Raw genomic sequence first — 23610 nt, 5'->3', positions numbered from 1 at the left:
TCTCCCGTATTCTCCATATGTCTAGACTATGAGGGTAGGGTTGCAAGATGGAAGCCTTTTCTTACACAGAAAAACATCCAGGCCAGGCTAAAATTTGCAAACAATACATCAAGTTTCCCAAAAGCATGTGCGAAAATGCGTTATGGTTTGTTGAGACCAAGGCTGAACTTTTTGGCCACAGTTCCAAAACGTACGTTTGGTGCAAAAACAACACTTCGCATCACCAAAAGAACACCATCCTCACGGCGAAGCATGGTGGTGGCAGTATCATACTCTGGGGTTGCTTTTCTTCAGCTGGAACTGGGGCTTTAGTCAAGGTGGAGGGAATTATAAACAGTTCCAAATACCAGTCACTTTTGGCCCAAAACTTTCAGGTATCTGCTAGAAAGATGAAGAGGAATTTCACCTTTCAACATGATAATGACCCCAAGCATACATCCAAATCAACAAAAGAATGCCTTTACCAGAAAAAAAATTAAAGTTTTGGAATGGCCCAGACAGAGTCCAGACCTAAATCCAATAGAAAATCTGTGCAGTGACCTGAAGAGGGCTGTGCACAAGAGATGCCCTCAGAATCTTACAGATTTGGAGCACTTTTACAAGGAAGAGTGGGTGCCATGCTGACAGACTCCTACCCAAGAAGACTGAAATATGAATTTAAGGGTGTCACACTTACACAACCAGCTTATTGTACTTTTTTTATTTTTTATATTTTTCCCCTAACAGATTTGTTCTTCAATTAAATTGTACAGGTTATAGGTCACATTAAAGGTGGAAAAAGTTCTGAAATGATTTATTGTGGTCTCATTTTTTTATATCACAAAAACCTGGCATTTTAACACGGGTGTGTACAATTAGTATATCCACTGTATGTATGGTAAGACTGTGAGCAAGTCACTCATGCAGTACTATTAGTTCACCCTTGAAAAGGACCACTTTCTCCAGTGAGTTTACCTGTTTAATAAATGGACAAAAAGTACTATTCAAAATTTGCTCCTTTTACTGTCCCCAATTATTTTTAGTTTTGTTCAGAATTCTTGAACACAGAAATTAAGAATTTGGTTTGTTCCTTGCAGAATTTGTTGCTTTCTGGCCAGCTGTTGTGGATTACAGTCAATAATAATAATAATGCCAGGCATGTGAGTTTCATATTTTGTGATTCTTCACAAACTGCTTGATAATGCAAAGATTGTTATTCTATCAACTAAGTATATAATAATATTCCTGAGTTTGTTCCTTGTTTCTGATTCTTGAGCTAAGAAGTTAAGAGAGCAGATGGGATTCGCACTGCAAGATTCTTACATCAGCGAACTGGCCATTATTTATTAATTTATTCAATCACTTGATCTCAAGCAAATATCCAAGGTTTACAATCAGGCAAATGGCTATAATTGATGTGTGCATGTGTGTGTGTGTGTGTGTGTGTGTGTGTGTGTGTGTGTGTGCACATGCATGTGGGACAAAGATCAAAATTTTATCAATGTAGTGGGTAGAATGAAGGAATAGTAACTGAGATAGGTAGAAAGGCTGAAGTTGTTTGTCACTGAGAATTTGTACTAGAGATGCTAAGACAGAATATGCGGTTAGCGTTGTCACCTCACAGCAAGAGGTTCTCCCATTTGATTCTCGGCTGGAGAGCCTTCTGTGTGGAGTCTGCATGTCCTCCCCGCAGTCGAGTGACGTTAAAGACATGCAGGTAGGTGTGAGTGTGAATGGGTGTGCCTTCTTTGAAGGTTGGGCGTTGGGCTGGAAACTCGGCACCGTAAAAATCTACTGCCAATCATTAGCGGACCGGAGTTCCGCTGTGGCGACCCCTAACTGGGAAAAGCCGAAATACATTATTTTACTTTTTTATTTGTATGGGGGGTCCTGGACTTTTTCAACTTAATCTCAAGCTTCTACTTTTTGAAGAATTTGGTGTGTGGCAGAAAACAATATATTACTGTTGCTGTACAACTTTTTTTTTAAAGAATTTTTTACATTATAACCAAATGACTGTAGGAAAGAGAAACTCTGGTATCAAAGTACTTTAAGTCCACAGTTTAACCATGGTGTGAGCTTCCTTCCTAGTTGTTAGTAAATGTGTCACATTTTGTGCAGCTGTTACTCATTCTACAAAACAGTGTAGTATTCTGTATTTTGAAGATGGAAGGCTGACTATGGGAGTAGTTTAATTCTTTTGTTTGTTGGTTTTATGGATGGTAAGTTATTCATGATGTTGCAGGCCTGCTCTTACCTGCATTGCACAATTGATCGATGCTGACTGGAGATGACTGTGTTTTTCTTTTTTGGGAGGGACAGCTCTGGGCTTGCCATCTGGGGCCTTGGACTTTTGCAAATTGGGTGTTTTTCTCCTGAGAGTCACTAATTGTTGAAGAACTGGGTATGTGGTAAAACAAATATAAAGTAACATTAACCATGCTATGCGTTCCCTCCATAGTTTTTAGTAAATGTTCCACATTTTGCCCATTTGTTCTACCTTCCAAGAGGTAGTACAGCATTCCATATTTTGAATATGGAAAGATGACTATAACTGAAGTTTCTTTAATACTTTAGCTTGCTGCTGCTATGGAAGCTATGATAATGTCAAACCAAACTAAACTCTCTGAGAAAGAAGAAGCTTCAGCTTAAAAAAATGAAAAATAAACAGTTTTAATTATCTCAGTCATTAAAACAGTACAGTTGCGTACACTTACCATAAATGTAGATGTTCGAGTGTATTCACTGTTGCAGTCATCACACTTTGGTTATCTGCCTGCAGGTAGCCATCAGTCGGCCCGAATACCAGAGTCTTGGGATTTCTGCGTCGGTTGCTGTCGCCTCTTCCATGGCGTCAGGTTGTCAGGGGTAGAAAACATGCAGCTGACACCATTACATCAGTTATTCTTGCCCCAGATGTCAGAAGCCCCCCAAATAGGAAGCTATTACTTGGTGTGGAAAATCTCCAGTAAAAAGTAAATACCCCTAGCATAAAAGATGGCCATAAAGAGGATAGGTAGAAAGGATATAGAAAGCCAGGGCCTGGAGGGAGGGAAACCAGGACTGCAACAGTGAATACACTCGAACATCTACGTTTATGGTAAGTGTACACAACTGTACTATGTTCTTCATGTTTCACTGTTGCAGTCATCACACTTGGGTTGATTCCCAAAGCTGAGGAAGGATGGAGGCAGTCAAGAAGTGTTAGTGCTGGCTAGCAGGCCTTGTAAGACTGATGTAGCAAATCCAGCTCTAGATTTAGAAAAAAATAAGTAAGTGTTAATGCTTGGTGAAGGTGTGTACAGAACTCCAGGTTGCAGCTTCCAGGATGTCCCTGGTAGGGACTCCCCTGAGAAATGCTGTAGAGGTTGAAGTAGCTCTAGTGGAATGAGTTCTAATTGTGCTTGTAGCAGAAATGGATGCAGTGTGCTATCCATTTGGAAATGGTTTGCTTTGAAATGGCCTTGCCCTCTGCCCTTGTAGCAAAGCTGACTAGCAGCTGGTCAAATTTTCTGAAGGGCTTAGTCCTGTCAAGGTAGAATCTGAGCTGTCTCTGCACATCCAAGGAGTGCTGGATCCTTTCCCCTTTATTCTGAGGATTAGGGAAAAAGGTTGGCAAATGGATGGATTGGTTTAGAGCCACACTGGACACCACCTTGGGCATAAAGGAAGGGTTAGTCCTGAGGGAAACCCTGTCCGCATGGAAAATAATGAAGGGCTACACTGCTGTTAGTGCCTGTAACTCAGACACTCTTCTTGCTGAAGTAATAGCTAGAAGAAATTTTAACTCTGCTGAAGCAGCAGATTCGAAGGGGGGAAGTGTGAGCTCTCCTAGGGGGGGCCTTAAATTGTTAGCTCCTCTCAGGAACTGTTTGATGAGAGGGTGGGAAAAGAGAGGAGGCTCAGTATTACAATGAGCTGAGATGGCAGAGGCATGAATCTTAATGGATGAGAAGGACAGGCCTCTGTGGAGCAGCTCTGCTAAGTAATCAAGGATTTGAGGTAAGCTGGGCACAGCTGTGTCCTTTCCTTGAGACTGACTCCAAGAACAGTATCTTTTCCACTTTTCAGTATAGGATTTCCTAGTACTAGGCCTTCTGGCCTCAAGGATGATGTCCAGCACCTGTTTGCTAGGGATACTGGTGGTGCATCTAGGGAATAAGCCAGGCTGCAAGGTTTAGGGTTTGCAGCTGTGGATGCAAAATCTGTCCCTCCTGCTGAGACAGCAGGGAAGCTGTGTGATGTAGGTTCCAGGGTGGCACTGCTGTCAGACTGCATAGGAGTGGGTACCAGTGCTGGCGTGGCCAGACTGGTGTATTATGGATTGCCCTTGGCCTGTCCTGTTTGATCTTGAGTAGTACTTTTGAGAGGAGGGGCAGAAGAGGAAAGGCACAAATTGAGAAGTTTTCCCATGTAAAGGATAGGGCATCCACCTTCCAGGCTCTGCTGTGAGAGTTTCTGGTGCAAAATTTGCTCAATTGGTGGTTTTGGTGGGAGGCAAAAAGGTCCACCTCCAGTGTTCTCCACCTCTGGGTTAGAAGTTTAAATGAGTTGGGTTCCAGTTTCCACTCGTAAGGGTCCAGTAGATTTCTGCTTAAGTCGTCTGCCAGTGAATTTTGCTTGCCTGGCAGGAATTGAGCTTGTAGGTGCACTTGGATGCTTAAGGCTGTGTTCCACAGAGTCATGTCTAACCTGCAGAGTGGGTAAGAATGAGTTCTGCCTTGCTTGTTTATGTACCACATAACTGTGGTGTTGTCTGTCTTTATCAGGAGCTGTCCTGGAAGGATAAGGTATTTGAAGACTGTCAGAGCATTCTGTACAGCTAGCATCTCTTTTTGATTGATATGCAGGGGAATTTGTTCTGGGCTCCATTTGCCTTAAATGCATTTGCCTGCCATGTGAGCCCGCCATGCATAGTCTGATGCAAGTTGTTGTCACGGCTTGGGCAGCTAGGGGTTGAGTGAAAGGAATTCCCTTGTTGTAGTTGCATGCTTCTGCCCAACAAAGGAACTCTGCTCTTAGACAAGGTATGATAGGAATCACTGTTTCCAGGTCCTGAGAATGTTGACACCAGTGACTTTTTAAGCACCACTGAAGTTTCCTCATATGCAGTCTTGCATATGGAATTAGCAGAATGCATGAGGCCATGAACCCTAGGGCTTGCAGTATTTTCCTTGCAGATAGCTGGGTTTTGTTGGCCATCAGTTTGAAACAGTTTGTCAAATGGACCTGCTTTTCTGGAGTGAGGAATGCCATCAGGGAAGTTGTGTTCAAACTTGTTTCCAGGAATACAATTTGTTGGCTGGGCACCAGTTGTGATTTCTTTTCGTTGATGGTGTATCCCAGTGAAGTTAGAAGTCCTTTTACAAATGCCAGGTGCTGAAGTGGCAATTCCTGACTGTCCGCCTGAATCAGGCAATCGTCCAAGTATGGGTAGATTTGAATATTTCTCTGCCTACAGTATGCAATGGCTGGAGCCCGGCTTTTTGTGAATACTCTGGGAGCAGTAGATAAGCAAAAGGGAAATGCAGAGAACTGATAGTGCATGGAGCCTGCCCTGAAACATAGATTTTTCCTGCAAGACTCCCTTATGGGGATATGCAGATAAGTTCTTTTAAGTCTAGGGTGACTAACCAGGCATCCTTGGCAAGCATAGGAAGAAGCTGTTGCAATGTAAGCATTTTAAATTTTGGGACCACCAGAAAGGTGTTGAGAACTGATAGATCCAGGATAGGGTGCCAAGAGCCCTCTTTTCTGGGCACGAGGAACAGTCTGGAGTAGAAACCTTGTCCCCTTTGTTCTACTGGAACAGGTTGAATAGCCCTGATATGGGGAAGGGAAAGTACTTGCTTTTGAGCTACTGCCCACTGGTTTGGAGGAAGGACTGGCAACCGCTTGGAGTTGGCAGTGAGTGGAAGTAGAATCTGTATCCCTGGGATGCAATGTTTATAACTCATCGGTCCTGAGTAATGGATATCCAGTTTTTTGCATGAAGGGCAAGTTTTCCTCCTAGAGGCGCAAGTACTTGGGCATGGCTGGGAAGGATAATTGGAAAGTCATTGTGAACTTTTTCCATATGGGGGTGGCTTACCACTTCCTGGTTTTGAGGTGGAAACACTCTATTGTTTAGATCTCTGCATACCCTGAGACTGTAGTCTTGGTGGTCTGTTTCCCCTGGGTTTGGACTGAGGAGGCCTGAGAGGAACTGCAAAGGACCAGTTTTTTGAAGGCCAATGCCTACTGAATCTAGGTGGCTGCACCTGTAAGAAATCGTTGACGGTTTGCATAGATTTAGCTTTTTCTTCCATCTTTTTAAGAACTTCTTCTGCTTTTGTGCCAAACAAACACTCCCGATTTAATGGAGCATCTAGTAATTTTGCTTTGACATGGTCAGGTAAGGCTTGTTCCTTTAGCCAAGCATGCCTTCTCAGTACAGACCCAGTGACAGCAGCCCTGCAAGATGTTTCTAAGGCATCAAAGCCACACTGCAAAGTATGTTTACTAACTTGGTTTGCAGAATGCATTAACTCTTGTAAATCTTTATTTTCTGCACAATCTGAAAGTAACACCATTTTTTTGTTTAATTAGTTCCATAATATGTTGCTGGTACTTCAACATGTGAAACTTGCAATTCAAAGCCCTGATGGCAAGAGTTGCAGATGTATATACCTTCTTACCACATTTGTCTAAAGCTCTAGAATCCCTGTCTGAAGGGGTAGGGTTTTTGGCTGTAGTAGCCTTAATGCCTTTAGGTCCCTGGAAAATGGTCTCTGGATCCACAGTAGGATTCTTAAAGAGAAATTTGTGAGAGTCAGGTACTTTGTAGTACCTGTCAGGATTTCTAGGAGCTGGTGGTAAGGTGTCAAGAGTAAGACTGGACTCCAAGAAGACATCATCTACAATATCCAGGACGGGGGTATAGCTAGAGGCCTGTGGTGAGGCAAATCTAAAAATTCCCTGAGTCTCTTTTTGGACTGAGGGTAGTGCTGGCATTCCCAGCAGAAATGCTCTCTTAAGGTATGCAAGGTTTCACCAAAAGAAAAATCCTCTGGAGGGGAGGCAGAGGGAATGGATTCCTCTGCATCTGAGTCCTCATAGGTAGATAAGGGTATGTCCTGGTAATCAGAAGGATCAGAGTCATCAGACTCTTGGTCTGTAGAATCAGAAGGAAATTCAATTCTTTGTCTTTTGGCAGAGGAAGGCTGGCTTCCCCTAATTAGAGTAATAAGGTCTTCAGCCATTCTAAGCATTTGTTTTTATGGCCTGGGAGCTTGAACATGCGCTTTGGACGTTGGTTTTCTAGGTGTAGTGTGAACTCTGGGCCTGAGAAACTCTGTAGTTTTAGTTGGAAATGAAGTTGTCGGTTTAATATGAAAATCGGTAGGTCGGAATACACCCTCAGAAGCCGATGCCTGCACAGCAGTTCCGGACCCATCCTAGGTAGAGACATCCGCAGGTTCCATAGTCGAAGAAGCATCTCGCGGCATACAGGACTCCGAATGGGTCTCAGCAGAGGCCTGCGAATCTGTAGAAGCGGGCATCAGGGGCTGCAAAGGTGCCTCACTGAGTACCAGCAGACAAGCAACTAGCTTAGTGGAAGTGTCGTCGGCAGTTTTTGATCTATGCAGTCTGTCTCTGTCTTTGTCTTTGCACTTTTTCGGAAGATCGGTAGTTGGATGGCTTACCAAAGCCATTTCGGAATACGGAGAACGAGAGCGAAAGAATTTAGCTACAAAAATAGCCCGACGACGAATGGTTCCGGCATTAAACAAGGCACAAAACCAACAGCGAGGGACGTCGTGGTCTGGGCCTAAACAGATGACGCAGTAAGAATGAAAATCCCTGTGAGGTATTTGCTTTCCACAGGCAAGACAATTGTTAATTTTTTCTTTCATCAGTTAGAGCAAGAAAAAAGAATCCCCAACTGGGTACTTAGCTTTAGAAGACTCCAGGTCTGAAACTTGAAAAAACGAAAATTTCAGGTAGCGGTCGACCAGCACTTGCGAACTGCTTCTGCTCCTTCTTGGCAAGAAAGACTGATGTAATGGCGTCGACTGCATGTTTTATACTCCTGACGACCTGACGTTATGGAAGAGGCGACAGCAACCGATGCGGAAATCCCAAGACTCTGGTATTCGGGCCGACTGATGCCTACCTGCAGGCAGATAACCCAAGTGTGATGACTGCAACAGTGAAACACGAAGAACATCAATAATTCTTAAAGCCTTCTGCTGAGACTTGTTCATAGATAGTTGTAATAATGTTCAGAAAATCATAACTGCATTATTTAAAATCCTGCACATCCAGAAAAGCATTCAAATCCTGGAATGGGTTACTGGATCCAAATATTCCCTTTTGAATGCTACCCATACCTCTCAATTGTTCCCATATTTGCAGAATGTCCCTAACTTTGGTTCAAATGCTTGCCCTGTCCTTCATAACACTTTTGATTTTCTGGTAAATAACTCATGATTGCAGTCAGTCTTTTATGCCAGTCATTAGAGTTTTATACCCCTTATCATTAAAAAATGCATACTGATGCAAAACTTGTTCTATTCACTTTTGAAGAGGATTAGAGTAAAATTTAAAAAAAATGTCCCTGCTTTTATCCCTATCCTCCCATTATTTTTGGCTTTGTCCACAATTCTTGACCAAATAACAGGAGCGGTATGGTGTTATTCTAAAACATTCAGATATAAATTATTTCCATTGGTGTTATTTCAGCGAACCAAAAACAGAGTAAGTGGTTCATGTTGCTGCATTTGCTTGGTACAATTGTTGTCTTTATCACTGCAGTTTTCCTTGGAAAATAAGCATGTTCATTTAAATTCTTTACACAAGTCATGCTAAACTTAAGTAACTTCTGCTTTTTTAACATCTATGTAAATAGAATGGCAGTATTGTGAGTCACATACATCTTGCACAGCTTCTGGGACCTATTTTCATTTTTAATTTTGTACTTATATAACTCTGACTTGTGTTCTCAGTGCTCCTCACCTTTTGAACAATTCCTGTAAACTCTCAATAAAATAAACTAGCCAAACCGCATGTTTTAAGGCTTCCAATTTTGAGTCCAAGTGCTAACAGACCCACTCCCACATTCTTCCTGAATTGTCAAAACTGTCATTGTAATCCAGGAGCTGTTGCATGACTACTCTTGCTTCAAAGAATGTTTAGTACACATTTAAACTACTTTGCTATTCACCAGTGTCTGCAGTGGGAAGATCTGTGTTTTATCCTGAAAGTTGGCAAAATGTGCAGAATTTGTTTAAAAATATGTTTCTTACAATGTAGCACAGAACAATACTGACTTTCTGTTTTTGAATTTGGGTTTGTGATATGTTTTCCTCTTACTACTGAGGCACAAATGTCTTTGTGCATGAACATTTTCCATCTTTGTTGTATTGGCTGTTATACCCTTGAATTGTTACATTGTACCATACCAAAACTTGATCTAAATCATAATCCTGAAGCATGATAAAGTAGTATTTTTTTGTGTAACGAGCATTGCCAAGATTTTTAAGACTGTGGCATTCACTGTTTTTCCCACAGGGAAATTGTCTTTTACTTTAACAGTGGATTTGGGGAGAGTTGCTACCATGTATCATGCATTATATACTTTCTTGGTATGGTACTTTGTCATATGTACCCCACTACCTTGCCCCTATTGTGCCCCATGAAGAAAAGGAACCTGAAGCTGCCACTGCTATTAAGTGCCACTTACAGTGGAATGATCACATCCATGGACTTGGATGCCATCACCCTCACTAATAATTTGCACAATGAAAAACGTATTTCTTACAAGAAGTGATTTATTGTGGACTAATTTAATTATGGCTTTAAACAATCTGTTTTCAGATGGGGCCAGGGTTTTAAGTATTAATAAAAATAATACCAGCAGTGACATTATTATTAAAGATGTATCAAAAGAAAAGTTCTTAAATTGAACAGGCTCCAATGGAACAATATTTATTTTGAAGCTTGCAATACAGCAGATGATGCCCTAATGGTCCTTAGAGTTCATAAAATGCTCAATGGGAAGAAATAAATGGATTTAATACAGGACTGGAAGGAATTAAATCATAAACCTGAAATGGAGTGTGTAGATCTTTTGCTAAAAGTACAATATGAAAACTATACCTTTCCTGCTTACTAAAACTAATGCACAAGTTCGACTTAAGCAGATTTCAAAATGGGTACTTTTTTACTGAGTTTAAAGAATTATAAGATTTACTGCAAAAAGAGGAACTTGTTTTAAAGTAACAAAAACAAAAGACATAAGACAGAGATATAAATGACTATATACTGATTAATGTAGCTACATCCGTCTTTGGGAACTGGGAAGTAATACCATTAGCCAATTATAATTCAGAAAGTTTTTTAGACATTCATTATTAAAACTGTATGGTATGGAAGAGCCAACATCCAATCAACAGGAAGAATTGGAGGCCAACAGGCTTCCAACAGGGTCTGAGCTTGAACTCAACCAATTACAATGAACAAATAAAAAATACAGGAAGGCAGAGATGGAAGCTGCTCTTTACAACAATCATACCTAGAGAATAAATGCACATTTGGTTGAACAGTACTCAGATTTTTAATGCTTCTAGCTTCATTTAAAATGAAATACAAGTTTAAGTATGGGGATGAACTTTGTTTCCACCAAAAGAAGCAATGATGTGAACATATTAGATAGCTTATATAAGTTTACATGGAAGCTATATTTTGAGTCTGTTTTTCTAAAAATAGTTTTGGTAGCATGAATGTCAATGTTTCAAGTAATGCTTTAAAGAAACTGTTTGTATGCCACCTGTAAATAGTCATTTGTGAGTTCTCAAGCAAACCTGTGAATATGATATTAGACAATTGTTGTCTAAGCCCCTAAGTGCAAGGGTAGAATTGTAGTGCTAAGGAAAGAGCTGCACATATTGAATTATATGGTAATAATACTAATATTAAGATTATGAAATCAAATAAAGATGGCTTTCTCGTTATAATGGATACTCTTGCTTATAAAAAACTATGCTTGGTTTATTGCTTAATGAAAATTAATTATAAGCCAATTTCTGAAAATGATGTTAGCCAATGTTATGCAGATATTGTTGGTAGTGAAGTTTAATCAGCAACAATTAATTTCAGTATCTTACTAAGCCTATTCCTAAAATAGGGTGTATTATATTGTATACCAAAAATACACAATTCCTTAGATCCCCCATTGAGACTTTTGTCTCAGAATGGCACCAAAATGGAACTAATTGCTAATATGACTGTTCATTTTTGAAGGGTGTTGTCAAAGAAATTCCTTCATACTTTAGGGATTCTGGTGATTTTATAGTAATATCAAAGGAAATGCAATTTCTGATTATGAAGTATTAGTGATATTAGATGTCTGTTTCATCTTTATACGTCATACCTCTATTGGAGAGGGCAGTACTTAGTTTATTGCATGTTTTTTTTTTCACATTAGAAAATTTATCTTGTTTGTCAAGGTTTAGACATTGAACTACATAATAATGTAGTTGCATTTGTGATCTACAAACAAATTAAGAGTGCTGCTATAGGGACTGTTACAGATCCCATATTTGCAAATATAGTGTTGACCTTTGGGGGCAAGATGTAGACATATATAGATATATACCAAGATTTGGCAAAATGTCAAATGTTTATGTTTTACTGACAATTATTTTGGTATAGTCAGGCATGCTTGAAGTGGATATGTTATTTTCTTACCTTAATTCTACAATTACTTTTTTTTGAAGTACATCATTTGCATCGACTTTAGTAACATCATTTTTTTAGATTTAGCAGATTGCAAGAATAAACGGACTTGAGTATTTATACAGTAAAATCTATCAAAAGCCCACTGCCAGCCGCCTTTCTTTGAAAACTAATATTGTTAAACGTATGGCTGTAAGAGTTTCAAGATTTACTAGTTCTACTGAGATATGTCTTGAAGAAATTATGAAATTACAAAGCAATTATATGGCCAAAAGGCACTTAATGAATATTATTTTCTAAGGTATTTCACGTGGGCTGAATAATGAGGCCATATGCTTTGCTGACTGATACTGGGGTGTCCACTACTGCTTCAGAAGCACAAGTGTTTACTTAAAATAAGTCGCAAGCAATGATTATTGCATAGATTATGGACTCTCAGGGAAATTATAGAGATGGCTAAGAAGAACTTTAATTCTACCTGCCTGCATCTAATGACGGAAATCAATTAGGTACTAAACCAGTATTTGTGTTTAAAGGAACACAAATGTAAAATGCATTTTTCATAGAGCTGTTATTTCTACTAAGAATACTGACAAATTTACCAATACAGGTTCAGGTCCATTTCCAAGTAATACTTGTGGTCAATGTAAATATATTGTGAAAATTCCCTGGTATTACAGTAGTTACACTGAATGTACGTATGGTCCAGGGGGTAATTTTATTTATTCATTTACTTATTTATTTACCAGGAAATTCCAACTGGACACAGGTCCTTCTTCACTGGAGGCACGGGGAGAAAGGCTCCACAGAACAACAAATGAGCGGCAGAGTACATGAAGAACAGTTGAATATACATACAATAAAAAATAATACATACTGCAGCAAACATTAGATATACATACAATATGAAACATAGTAATGAACAGATATACCAATATCTAGATAGAGGCTAGGAATAAAGGTAGGATGTATATACAGACAGTACTAAGCTCAAACGGATACTGTTCTAAGCTCATATACCTAAATCTTATATACAAATATTGCACTAAACTCAAACAGATATAAAGCAGATGCTCCACATGAAGGTGGAACAAGCTAGAAGGGCCAAAGGGATGGAAGGGGAAGACAGAAGAGTAAGAGATGACACTGAGTGAGTAGTATATGTGGTAGTGAGAGGAAGCTGGGTGTAAGTCAGTTGGATATGTATTTGGAGTTGAGATGAAGTGAGTTAGTTAAGCATATTATAACAGGTCTGAGAGATTGAGTGAGGAGGGAAGGGGAGGGTAAAGGGTGAGCCAGAGCCTGCAGAGGAAGGAATGCAATGATCAGACAGTGTGAAGCAGGGTGGCTAGGGGAGGTAAAAAGGAGGGTTACTAGTCGGGATTGGTGCATGGGCATAACCACAGACATTTTAAGTGAGATTCTTGTGCAGTCTTGAAATGATTGCAAGAAGGTAGTGTGGTTATGGGGGGGGGGGGGGTTGTTCCATAATCTGGATATGCAGGAGAATAGTGATTCTCCCACTGAGGTCTTGGGTAGAAGTAGATTTTTGATGCTGGAGCGTAGTGGTTTAGTGGAGCAGTAGGTCTGGAGAAGGTTTTGAAGGGGTGGGACTTTAAGAGGATAGTTTACTAACTGGCGAGCAAGAGAGAGTTGATTCAGGTGAAGAAGTTGAGGGAGTTCAAACCAGTCAAGTTATCTAAGTGAGATACAGTGGTGGCTGTGATAAGATGGACCAGTAGCAAACTTAGCAAGTTTATTGTAGCAAGACTCAAGCTTGTTTAGGTTTGTTTGTCTAAGGTAGGTAAGTATAGAAGAGGCGTAGAGTAAAGTGGAGATTAGGGGGGAATTGGCAGCAGAAATTCTGGCTGTCTTGATGAGGAATTGTTTGTTTTTGTACAATGCACCTAGTTTTATGTGAACCTTTTTTATGGTAAGAGAAATGTGAGTGCCAAATCTGAGATTGTTATCAGTCTCAACACCAAGTAGTTTGGTGTGTACTGTTGGGGAGATGACAGCATTGTCTTTGGCTAGAATATTAATGTAGGGGATAATAGGGTTAGATTTAGTGGGTTGGAAGATAAGCAGTTTAGTCTTGCTCGGGTTGAGTAATGACTGGGCATTAGATAGCCAGCTTTCTACAGATGAAAAGATTTCATGTGTGATCTTGTGAAGTTCAGGTATAGTTGGGGCTGAGCAGATGAGGGTGGAGTCATCTGCATACTGTATAAGAGAAGCATGCTTGGTGGCTGTGAATAGATCATTGGTGAAGAGTGTGAATAGTAGGGGACCAAGGATGGAGCCTTGGGGAACACTGAGTGTTACAGGAAGTCGAGAAGATAGGTCATTACGCCAGACAACTGACTGTTGGTGTCCAGTTAGATAGCTGTGAAATCAATCAGTAGCTGATTGGGAAAAGTATGGGTTAGTGAGAACAGAGATTAGTAGTTTGTGTGAGACCATGTCAAAAGCCTTGGATAGTTCCCGAAATATGGTAGAGGAGAACAGGCCATTAATTCTATGATGAAGGATACCATTAGTGAAAGAGAGCAAGGCAGTAGTAGTGCTGTGGTATGGCCTGAAGTCATGCTGGGTACTGGAGAGGAAGTTATTAGCTAAGAGGTAGTCTAAGACTTGAAAATGGATGCATTTCTCAAGTATCATGGAAAGTGGAGAAAGGATGGCTATGGGGTGATAAGTGGAAAATTCAGTGGAGGAGCCACGTTTCTGGAGGCAACTGATGAGAGATATTTTCCACAGCGTGGGGACATAGCTTTCTGATAAGGACCAACTAATTAAGCTAGAGACTGGATAAGCTAGAGCTTCTGCTGCTATTTTTAGGTATTCAGAGGGGAAATTGTCAGCTGTAAGTTTTGTAGGCTTAAGTTTCAATAGAAGTTTTTTTATATAGGAGGATGGTACTGATGAAAAAGAAAAAACTGTGGGCAGAGTATTTGGTTTTGATGAAGGGAGGGAGGGTAGAGGGTTGTGTTGTTTAGTCATAACTGTAGCTCCACACAAGTTGTTATGTTGCAGAATGTTTAAGTTTTGCTCTTTTATGTCGTAAGAACAACTCATAAACTATCAAACAGAATTTATGTACATGATAAAGCCATTTGTAAGACAAATATTAACAATGCTCTGGTCAAACATACTATACAATGTTAAATGTTTAAATTATTTTTTTTTCCATGTGTTAGAAAAAGTTCATCTGGATCTTAGAGCAGGTGCTTAGCCAGGGCACCAACCAGTTTAGCTGCAGCTCTAATGATAGTGAATTCCTGTGTGACCACATGGAGTTTTGGTGATGCCAACTTAGCAGTCAGAAACTATTGCTTTTTCTGATGGAATATATAGGACTGCTGCTTCTGGTACAATGCCACCTCAGCAAATACATATACTGGCCAAGTGCTGAATAGTCCAGCCTCAGCAGAATTCTTATGCATTCCATTGTAAACTGTGTATACTGCAAAATGTCATAATGTGACAGTGAAAGATTTATTAAAACCTGCATTAGTACCCGTGTATAAAAGGTCATACGTCATTTTCCCTTTGAGAATGCATAATATATTTTTTACGGAATTAAAATATGACCTTCAAGTAAAAAATGTACATAAGACTGCAATTATATCCTAAAGAAGGATTTAACTGCAGTGCAATAATGAATTTGGTCCCACTACCTAGGCTGTTTCTGATCTCACAAGTGGATTTTTTTTTAATACCTCCCTCTCCCAGTCCTGGCTGCTCTTCTGGCTTCCATGCCTAGCCAACCTTAGATCTTCCAATTGCTCTGCTCAGGCACCCTGGATATAACTCTTCAGAAGATGGGACCCCTGATACCTTAGGGAATCAAAACTGATGGTGACTCAACAGTAGTACCGGGGAGTGAGGGATCCAATGGGATTTATGTGTGTAGAGCCAACAGCCAAAGTCTGTAGCAAGGGGGATGGCTGTTGCAATGATGTCAAATATATCTTCACCATTCCCTGCAATCTGAGCAGATGACCTTTGAGGCTCCTCGTCTTTACAAGAGGTCATACTGGTATCATTTTTCCTCACACCATCCACTATGGGATAGAATAACTGTCCATCACCTACTTCATCCTGTCCATCCCAGTGGAACCCACCAGTAGTTTGAGAATGTTCCTGAACTCAAGTCACAAGTGGCATAAATGAATGCCATGTTTCTGCACCATTGGCTAGATTCAGACCACAGAAATTGAGCCATGGCATATTACAAATGAAAAAAGCATTGTTTCTTCAGAATGCAAATGATTTTTTCTGATGTAATGAAAACCTCAATTAAGTTTTCAATTCTGCATCCTAAGCCAAACTCATATGCCTCTTAATAGAAATCAAGTATCATACAAAGTGTCAGATTATGACTATGACAATCCTATCACCCACATGCATTTGGTGCATATTTATAAATTACAATATGGCATATCTCTTTGAAGTTCATAATGACCATTTCTGAACCATAACAGGATACTCTGGAAATAAAATGCACTAAAGACTGTAATTTTATCCTCAGGGATTTAAATGGAGCTCAGCACTGAAAAAGGGCAGATACAAGAAATAAGAGAAAGACATATATTTTAAGCAAAGCTAACCAAACTGCCTAGTTTCTTTTCTAGTAAAATAGGTTCATAGGCTGGTACTAGGCTATCAGCCCTAAGGCCTATACAAGCCTAGCCATAACAATTCCCTGGCTATTTCTTCCCACACTATTTACTTCCCTGGACCCCTGTCTAGCAGGGTGACTGATGTGATCCCGGGGTGAATTTCCTTTCTCCCATCCAATCGTCAAGGTTCCTTTTGAAGAGGGCCAAAGAGGCGTTCTTCTTGACATGTATGGGCAGTCTATTCCAGAGTCTGGGGAGTCTCTGGGTCAGGAACCTATCCCTCCAGCATGTTTTGTTTATTGTGATGACAAGGTTTAGATCCCTGAAGCGTGTGGCTCTGAGTGATTGGGATTTCTTTAAGTGTAGCAAGTCCAACAGCTCTGGGTTTGACATGGCCTTGTATGTTAAGCAAAGATCGCTTCTGAGTAGACAATATGCGACAGAGTATAGCTGGAGTTTTTTAAGGCGGTCAGCGTAGGACATCTGCTTTAGGCCTGTGATTCTTTTAGTGAGGTACTTCTGTGGTCTTTCCAGTTGTTGCAGATGTCTTGAGAGGTACATACCAAATGGGGCGTTGTATTCTATAATGGGTCTAATGAGGGATGAGTACAGTGGGACAATGACCTCCTTTTTTCTGGATGAAAGCCCTTAGTGATGAGGTGTGCCATATAGAAGGATTTCTTGACTGCTGTGGCGATGTGGTTATCGAAGGTGAAACCACTGTCCACCTGTGTCTCTACGTCTCTTATCACACTTTTGGTGTTTAGTGTACTGCCACCTATGTGGTAATTCACGGGTACATGTTTTTTCCCAAAGGGGATAGCTATACATTTCTTGGCATTGAGCTTGAGCCCATGGCTCTGGCACCAAGCGTCTGTTTCTGTAAGGCCCTTTTGTAGAGTATCCACGTCATTTGGGGATTCAATCATGGCTCCCAGTTTGCAATCATTGCAAACTTTATTAGACAGAATCCCTTAGTGTTGACGTGTACTTCAGAGAAGTAAATGCCAAACAAGAGCAGTCCCAGGACTAAACCCTGAGGTACTCCACTTGTCACTTGTCTAGAGCTGGATTTGGAGTCGGCTACTTTTACAGTGTGGGTTCTGTCAGTGAGCCAGTTGGCAACCCATCGAGTGACATAGGGATTAATGCCCAGCTTAGTAAGTTTATCTATGATTCCAGAGTGGGGGATGGTGTCAAAGGCCTTGGCGAGGTCTAGATAGGCTATGTGGACCGTCTTACCCTCGTTCACAGCTCTGGAGACTGATTCAAAGAAGTCAATCAGGTTCAGGAGACAAGATCAGCCCTTCATGAACCCAAACTGGGTGGGGTCCAGTGTTTGAAGGTTGCCAATGCCTTTGTTTATAAGTTCCATGATAATACGTTCCATGCCTTGCAGATCAGGCTCGTCAGACTGATGGGGTGGTAGCTCCCAAGATCCAAGGTGGATCCCCCCTTGTGGAGTGGGATAACTGTAGCTGTGCGCCACTCATTGGGCACGAGGCCTGAGGTGAGGCTATGATTAAACATGACACTTAGGTGAGGTGCCAGTTCATTTTGTAGTTCATGTAGTACACAACTCAGGATGTCATCTGGTCCCATGGATGCTGTATTCTTAGCTTTGGAGAGTGCGTTTTTTACTTCTGTGGCCGTTATTACCGGAATTTGGCAATCCTCCAGGAACAGAGATGGGCTGTTTAGGGGGTGAGAGAGGGGTGAAGTTGGCACTGAATCGATCTGCCAGGATAATGGCAATATCCTTGGGATCAGTATATTTAATGCCATTCTGTTGTAGCTCAGAGCAGATCTGAGCATTGCCATTTAGATTCTTGACATAGTTATAGAACTCCTTGTGGTTGTCATTGGAATCTATGGCAATTTTATTTTCGTAACGAGCTTTGGAGGATTTTATGAGGGATCTCAGCTTCTTACTGAGGCTGGTAAGGGAGTTTTTTGCATCCTGGGATTTTCCTCTTTTCTGCAACAGTTTCTTCCTTTTGTTGTAAAGTTTGTTTATGGCAGGGGACCACCAGATTGGCTTCCTTTTTTTGGAGGAGAGCATCTAGGTTCTATTTGTGATGGCACGATTCATGCATGAGTGGATGTGCTCGTACAGTGCCTTAGTGTAGGATTCAGCAGTCGAACTTGCAGTTCCCGTCTGCATGGGTGTCATGAAATTTGTCACTTCTGACTTGAGTAGCAGGAAGTTGGCTTTGGAGAAGTTTTTTATGGAGGTTTACTTACTGAGGGGTGGGGGTGGGATGTGGCTGTTAAGGGTGATTAGCTTATGGTCAGACCTGACCAACGAGGGGGAGACCATAGGTATGGAGCATTGATTTCCCATGTTGGTAATAACCAGGTATAGGATATTGGGGCCCCTGGTGGGAATATGGATTAGTTGATCCAGGTCGTTGGAATTTATGAATTCCAAGAACCGTTGGGCAAAGGTGTTGGTACATGAGTAGTTTTCCCAGTTAATGGCAGGGTAGTTGAAATCACCCAGTATTAGGGTGCTTAGTTGTATTTTAATATTTTCCAGTATGTTTAGAAAGGTGTAGTGAGAATCTTGGGGCATGGTGGGGGATATGTAGCAAGCTACAATTTGGATTGCAGTCTTATCTAGTGTTAGTTGCACCTGGAGAATTTCAGACGCATTGTGTTGGGCAATTAGCCTGGTGATGTGAATATCCTTGGTGAATATGGACACTCCTCCACCTTTAGTGTTTCGGTCCTGGTTTGGTGGCCGAAATGTGTGGTACGAGTTGTAGCCTGGTATTGCAGGGGTGCTCTCTGGAGCCTTGAACCAGGTCTTAGTCACTGCACAGATATCGATGTTCTCCATTTTTAGGAGTGCCTCGAGAGAGAGTGCATTTTGAGGTTTAGACGTCTAGCATTGAGTAGCATTACCTTTGGATTTTGCATGCTTGTACCTGTTACGGTGGTGGTTTTGTCCTTTAAACTTTGCCTAAAAAAGGCACTATAGGAGTGGCAAGAGCCTTAGCCAGTAACCTGAATCCCAGGGGTGACAGGTGCAGACCATCTCAAGCAAAGCATTGTGGTCTGTCGATCATGTCGTCCCAGGCAGACAGATACTGGATCCCCTTTCAATGACACCAGAAGCTTAGCCAATTGTTGAAGTCAATCATTTTGTCTTTATATTGTGGTATCATTCTGGGCGAAGGCAAAATGCTACTCAGGGCTAGGGTTATACCTGCCTGGGCCACATGATCCGATCATGTAGTCTAGGGAGGTATGTCTCAAGTCATTCACTCCAACATGGACAATGACAGAGTCATATTTGTACTTGTTGTGGAGTGACTTGAGTGCATGCATTATGTGGCGGATCCTGGCACCCGACAGGCAGCTGACTAGTTTTCTCCTTGTTCAGCCTGGTGAGTGGGACATAAGTGTGCCTGACTATAGAGTCACCTATGACTAAAGTGTTAGGTACGTTGTCTTGCCTTAGGGGCTGTTTCTGGGTGACACACTGGTGTTGTGAGCTATGTGACACTTTGGTTGTGATTGGTGTTTGTTTGCGTTTCAGCTTCAGAGGTCCTTGTTGCTTGAGCAGGTTACAGTTAAGGGCCACCGCATATATGGATTTAGTGTTGCTATGTGTGGGTGTTGGTGGTGTGGGTTTAGAAGGGCTATGTGTTGCTTGAGGTGTAGTACGGGTGTTAACCTTCTCCTCTTGACTGTATAGCACAATCTTGGGTGGAGAGAGCTTTGCTTCAACTTTGGCTATGTAAGTGCATCTCTTACAGGTTGTAGTGTTGAGTGGCAGGAGGAGAGGGTTGTCTGTGTACAAGAGGCAATTGCTGCATTTCCCCAGTATTCCCAGATTCACCAGGTGGACAGGAGAAATCACCGGAAGCTGACCCTTGGACATGCCTGGTTTGGTGCTTTTTTTGTAAAGTACAGCAGCCGTTTTCCGTTACCTTAGCAAGGTACTTTGCAATTATAGGCTGTTTAGTGCCTATGATTAATTTCTCCTTATTAACTAGGAAAGTTGAGTGCTTGTATCAGTTTAAGGCTTCCTAGTGCTTTCCAGCAGGTATTAGAGCAAGTGCTAGTCACAGGGATGCTTAAAGGTAAGATGAAAAAAAATGGTTTATCCTAAACACTGGAGTGTGCACTAGAGAAGTTAGATGTGAAAGTAGGTAACTTAAGTTTTACCTGTCTAAAAAGTTAAGTTTTAGTGGAGAGTCACTATTTTTAAAACAGCAAGATAGATTGAAAGGGGTGGTCACTTTTGTATTCTGGTACTATAAAATACAGTAGGATGGCCAATAATTTAAATAGTTGACGGGGAGTGATTTCACAAAATGATAATTTTGTGCTTACTCACACAAGCCAGTGAAAGCAGAGACAAAATGAGATATATGGTCAAATTAACAAAAGCGGCAGGCAACTAGAAAGACAGTGGTATTTAAGAACACAACAGTAACCAGGTGAGAGGGTGGGGAAAAAAATCTACCTGACTCACAAGAGACAGAGCTGTGGTCTCTTTTGAAGTTTTAATATGCAGTTAAAAGCAGAACAAGTAAAACACAAGGTAAAGAAAACAAATCACAGCACTCAAAATATAAAAAAGCAATAAAGTAATACAAAATACAACAAATAAAAAGCAAACTAACCTTTCCTTCACAGCAAAGTGTAGCAGAGTCTGGGTGAGCCTTTCTAGTAAAACTTGTACTGCACAGAGAAAGATTGTACTGCACAGAGGCACAATCCATATTAAAGTCTAGAATGGTTATATCATTTGGATTGCAAAGTCCAGGACATTAGGTACCAAAAGTGTGAGATGTGCTTTCCTGGATGTCCCATCTATGAAACTGTGCTAAAAATTAATCTACAAGTCTGTCTTTTACAGCTACTACACCAGTTTCTCCTTCATAAGGAGCTTTATTGTACTATCACTGTTCAGTGCTTTTGCTCGTGCACCTATAACAAATCACTGAAACATTAAACACAACCTTTTAAATATCCAGCAAAAATGTTAAAAGGAGAAAAATTGCAAATAAAACACAGTACCTGGTGAGCTCTTCCTTAATCTTTGAAGGCTCATGAGGGTAAAATTTCACTCTGAAGCACATGGTATATGGTGGCTGAACTGCAATGGAAGAAAGAGAGAATCATAAATACTGACAACTAACCCATCTCAGTTCTAAATGCTGCATATTATGTTGAGGAGATATACAATTTGGCAGTGCCAGGCACTGCACTGGAGAAAATGAAAATAAATTCTCTGCAGGAAAGCAAGACTACAGAAAACAGAATGTATCATGGGAAACATGCATTGAGTTTTGCAGTTTTTAATGGATAATCATTGCAACTACACATCATTTTTCATCTGACAATTGCTCTTACAACAGATGTGGCTTTGCCATCAAGCAGTTTCATGTAAGAAGTTGCTAATGTCATAAGTGCTGGAGACATCTAGAAAATAATATAAGGTAAGATGGCACTTGTTTTTTACAGTATACTTTACCAGGTAATAGCAATCAGGATTAAATGTTTTCTCCTTTTTAAAGAAGTATTTAGTTATTTATTTTCGTACTTCTTTGCATATTATGGTCTTACCCATTCTTTTGTTGAGAATAATGATGGTGTCACTTAGAAATGTCATGAGCTTCTATGGTGCCATGTGCAAATATCAAAAGAAACAGAAATAAATAAAGGACCTTTGACAGAGAAGACAAAGTATTTCAACTACTTCAAAGCCATCATGCATGGATTGTGTTTTTCTTCATTAATAGTTTTCTTCATTGTTTAATAGGTTCATAGGTGTTTACTAGGTTAATAACCACAAGGGCCTTTTTAAGCCTAGCCATGCATCCCAAATCTCTGACAAGTTCTAGTACCCTTGATAAGTGTAAGCATGGACCTGGGAGATGAACCATTTACAGGTTACCTGTTTGCATTAAGAGACATAGGTGCCAAATCAGGGATGAATTTCTGGTTTCCCATCCAATTGTCCAAGTTGCACTTGAATCGGGTTAGAGAGGAATTCTGCTTCACATGGATGGGGAGCCTGTTCCATAGACGGGGTAGTCTCTGAGATACATACCTATCTCTCCAGCAGGTCCTAATTATATCACAGGCAAGGTTTATGTCTTTAGAATGGGTAATTCTGGTGCTGTTTGTTTTGTGGATATGAAGGAGGTCCATCAGAGTGGGGTCTGACAATGCCTTGTTTGTCAGGCATAGATCTCCCGTCAAAAGCCTGCAGGAGACAGAATACAGGGATAAGGCCTTGAAGTGGTATGCATAGGACTAGGAACTCAATGACAGGTCTGATGAACTCTGAATACAGTGGAACAATGACTTGTTTGGACTTAGATGCCATACCTTTGTTTATAAGTTGCGCAACATAGAATGATTTCCTCACCACTGTAGACACATGACGATCAAAGGCTAGATTACTATCTATGTGTGTCCCTAAGTCCCTGACTACTGAGTTACCTCTAAGGGGTGTGTTGTCAATATGATAGTTACTAGGGATGGATGACTTCCCAAAAGATACTCTTATGCATTTCTTGGCATCTAGTTTTAGTCCATGGCTCTGACACCAGTTATTTGTCTGTGTCAGCCCCTCCTGTAAAACATTTGTGTCAGTGTGAGATTCAATGATAGCTCCTAATTTGCAATCATCTGCAGATTTAGTCAGCCAGAGACCACTGACACTGGCCTTGACTTCTGAGAAGTAAATGCCAAACAGGAGTGGTCCAAGGACTGATCCCTGAGGAACTCCACTTGTGACTGGCCTCTTGGTAGAGGTGGACTCCCCAACTTCCTGAATCCTGTCTGTGAGCCATTTGGCTATCCACCAGGTGACATACGGGTCTGTACCTAACCTCTTGAGTTTGTCAACAATGCCCAAGTCAGGCATTGTGTCAAATGCCTCGGCCAGGTCAAGGTAGTCAAAGAAGTCCACCAGGTTGAGTAGGCATGATCTGCCCTTGACGAATCCAAACTGGGTTGGGTCTAGTGTCTGGAAGTTTACTACAGTGGATACAAAAAGTGTACACACCCCTGTTAAAATGCCAGGTTTATGTGATACAAAAAAATGAGACCACAATAAATCATTTCAAAACGTTTCCCATCTTTAATGTGACCTATAGCCTGTACAATTCAATTGAAAAACAAACAAATCGGTTAGGGGAAAAAATATAAAAAATAAAAAATGTACAATAAGCTGGTTGCATAAGTGTGCACACCCTTAAACTAATACTTTGTTGAAGCACCTTTTGAAAATTTCACAATAAAAAAATATCACAAAGAGGGA

At 40.9% G+C, this 23610-nt stretch overlaps 1 protein-coding gene across 1 annotated transcript in view; it reads right to left on the bottom strand.

Annotated features, from left to right (window-relative positions):
- FRMD3 (FERM domain containing 3) overlaps positions 1-23610 on the bottom strand; it is a 1518736-nt gene that overhangs the window by 1041390 nt on the left and 453736 nt on the right. Inside the window, exon 3 of the mRNA XM_044082188.1 lies at positions 21357-21435. Within this exon, the coding sequence (XP_043938123.1) occupies positions 21357-21435 (79 nt within the window). The remainder of the gene's footprint in view (positions 1-21356; positions 21436-23610) is intronic.

The sequence above is a fragment of the Protopterus annectens genome, chromosome 9.part0 (genome assembly GCF_019279795.1).
Source record: "Protopterus annectens isolate FY-2018-M chromosome 9.part0, PAN1.0, whole genome shotgun sequence".
In the NCBI taxonomy this organism is placed as follows: Eukaryota; Metazoa; Chordata; order Ceratodontiformes; family Protopteridae; genus Protopterus; species Protopterus annectens.
Note: the sequence above shows the minus strand (reverse complement) of the source record. Positions and strands in the feature narration are given on the sequence as shown.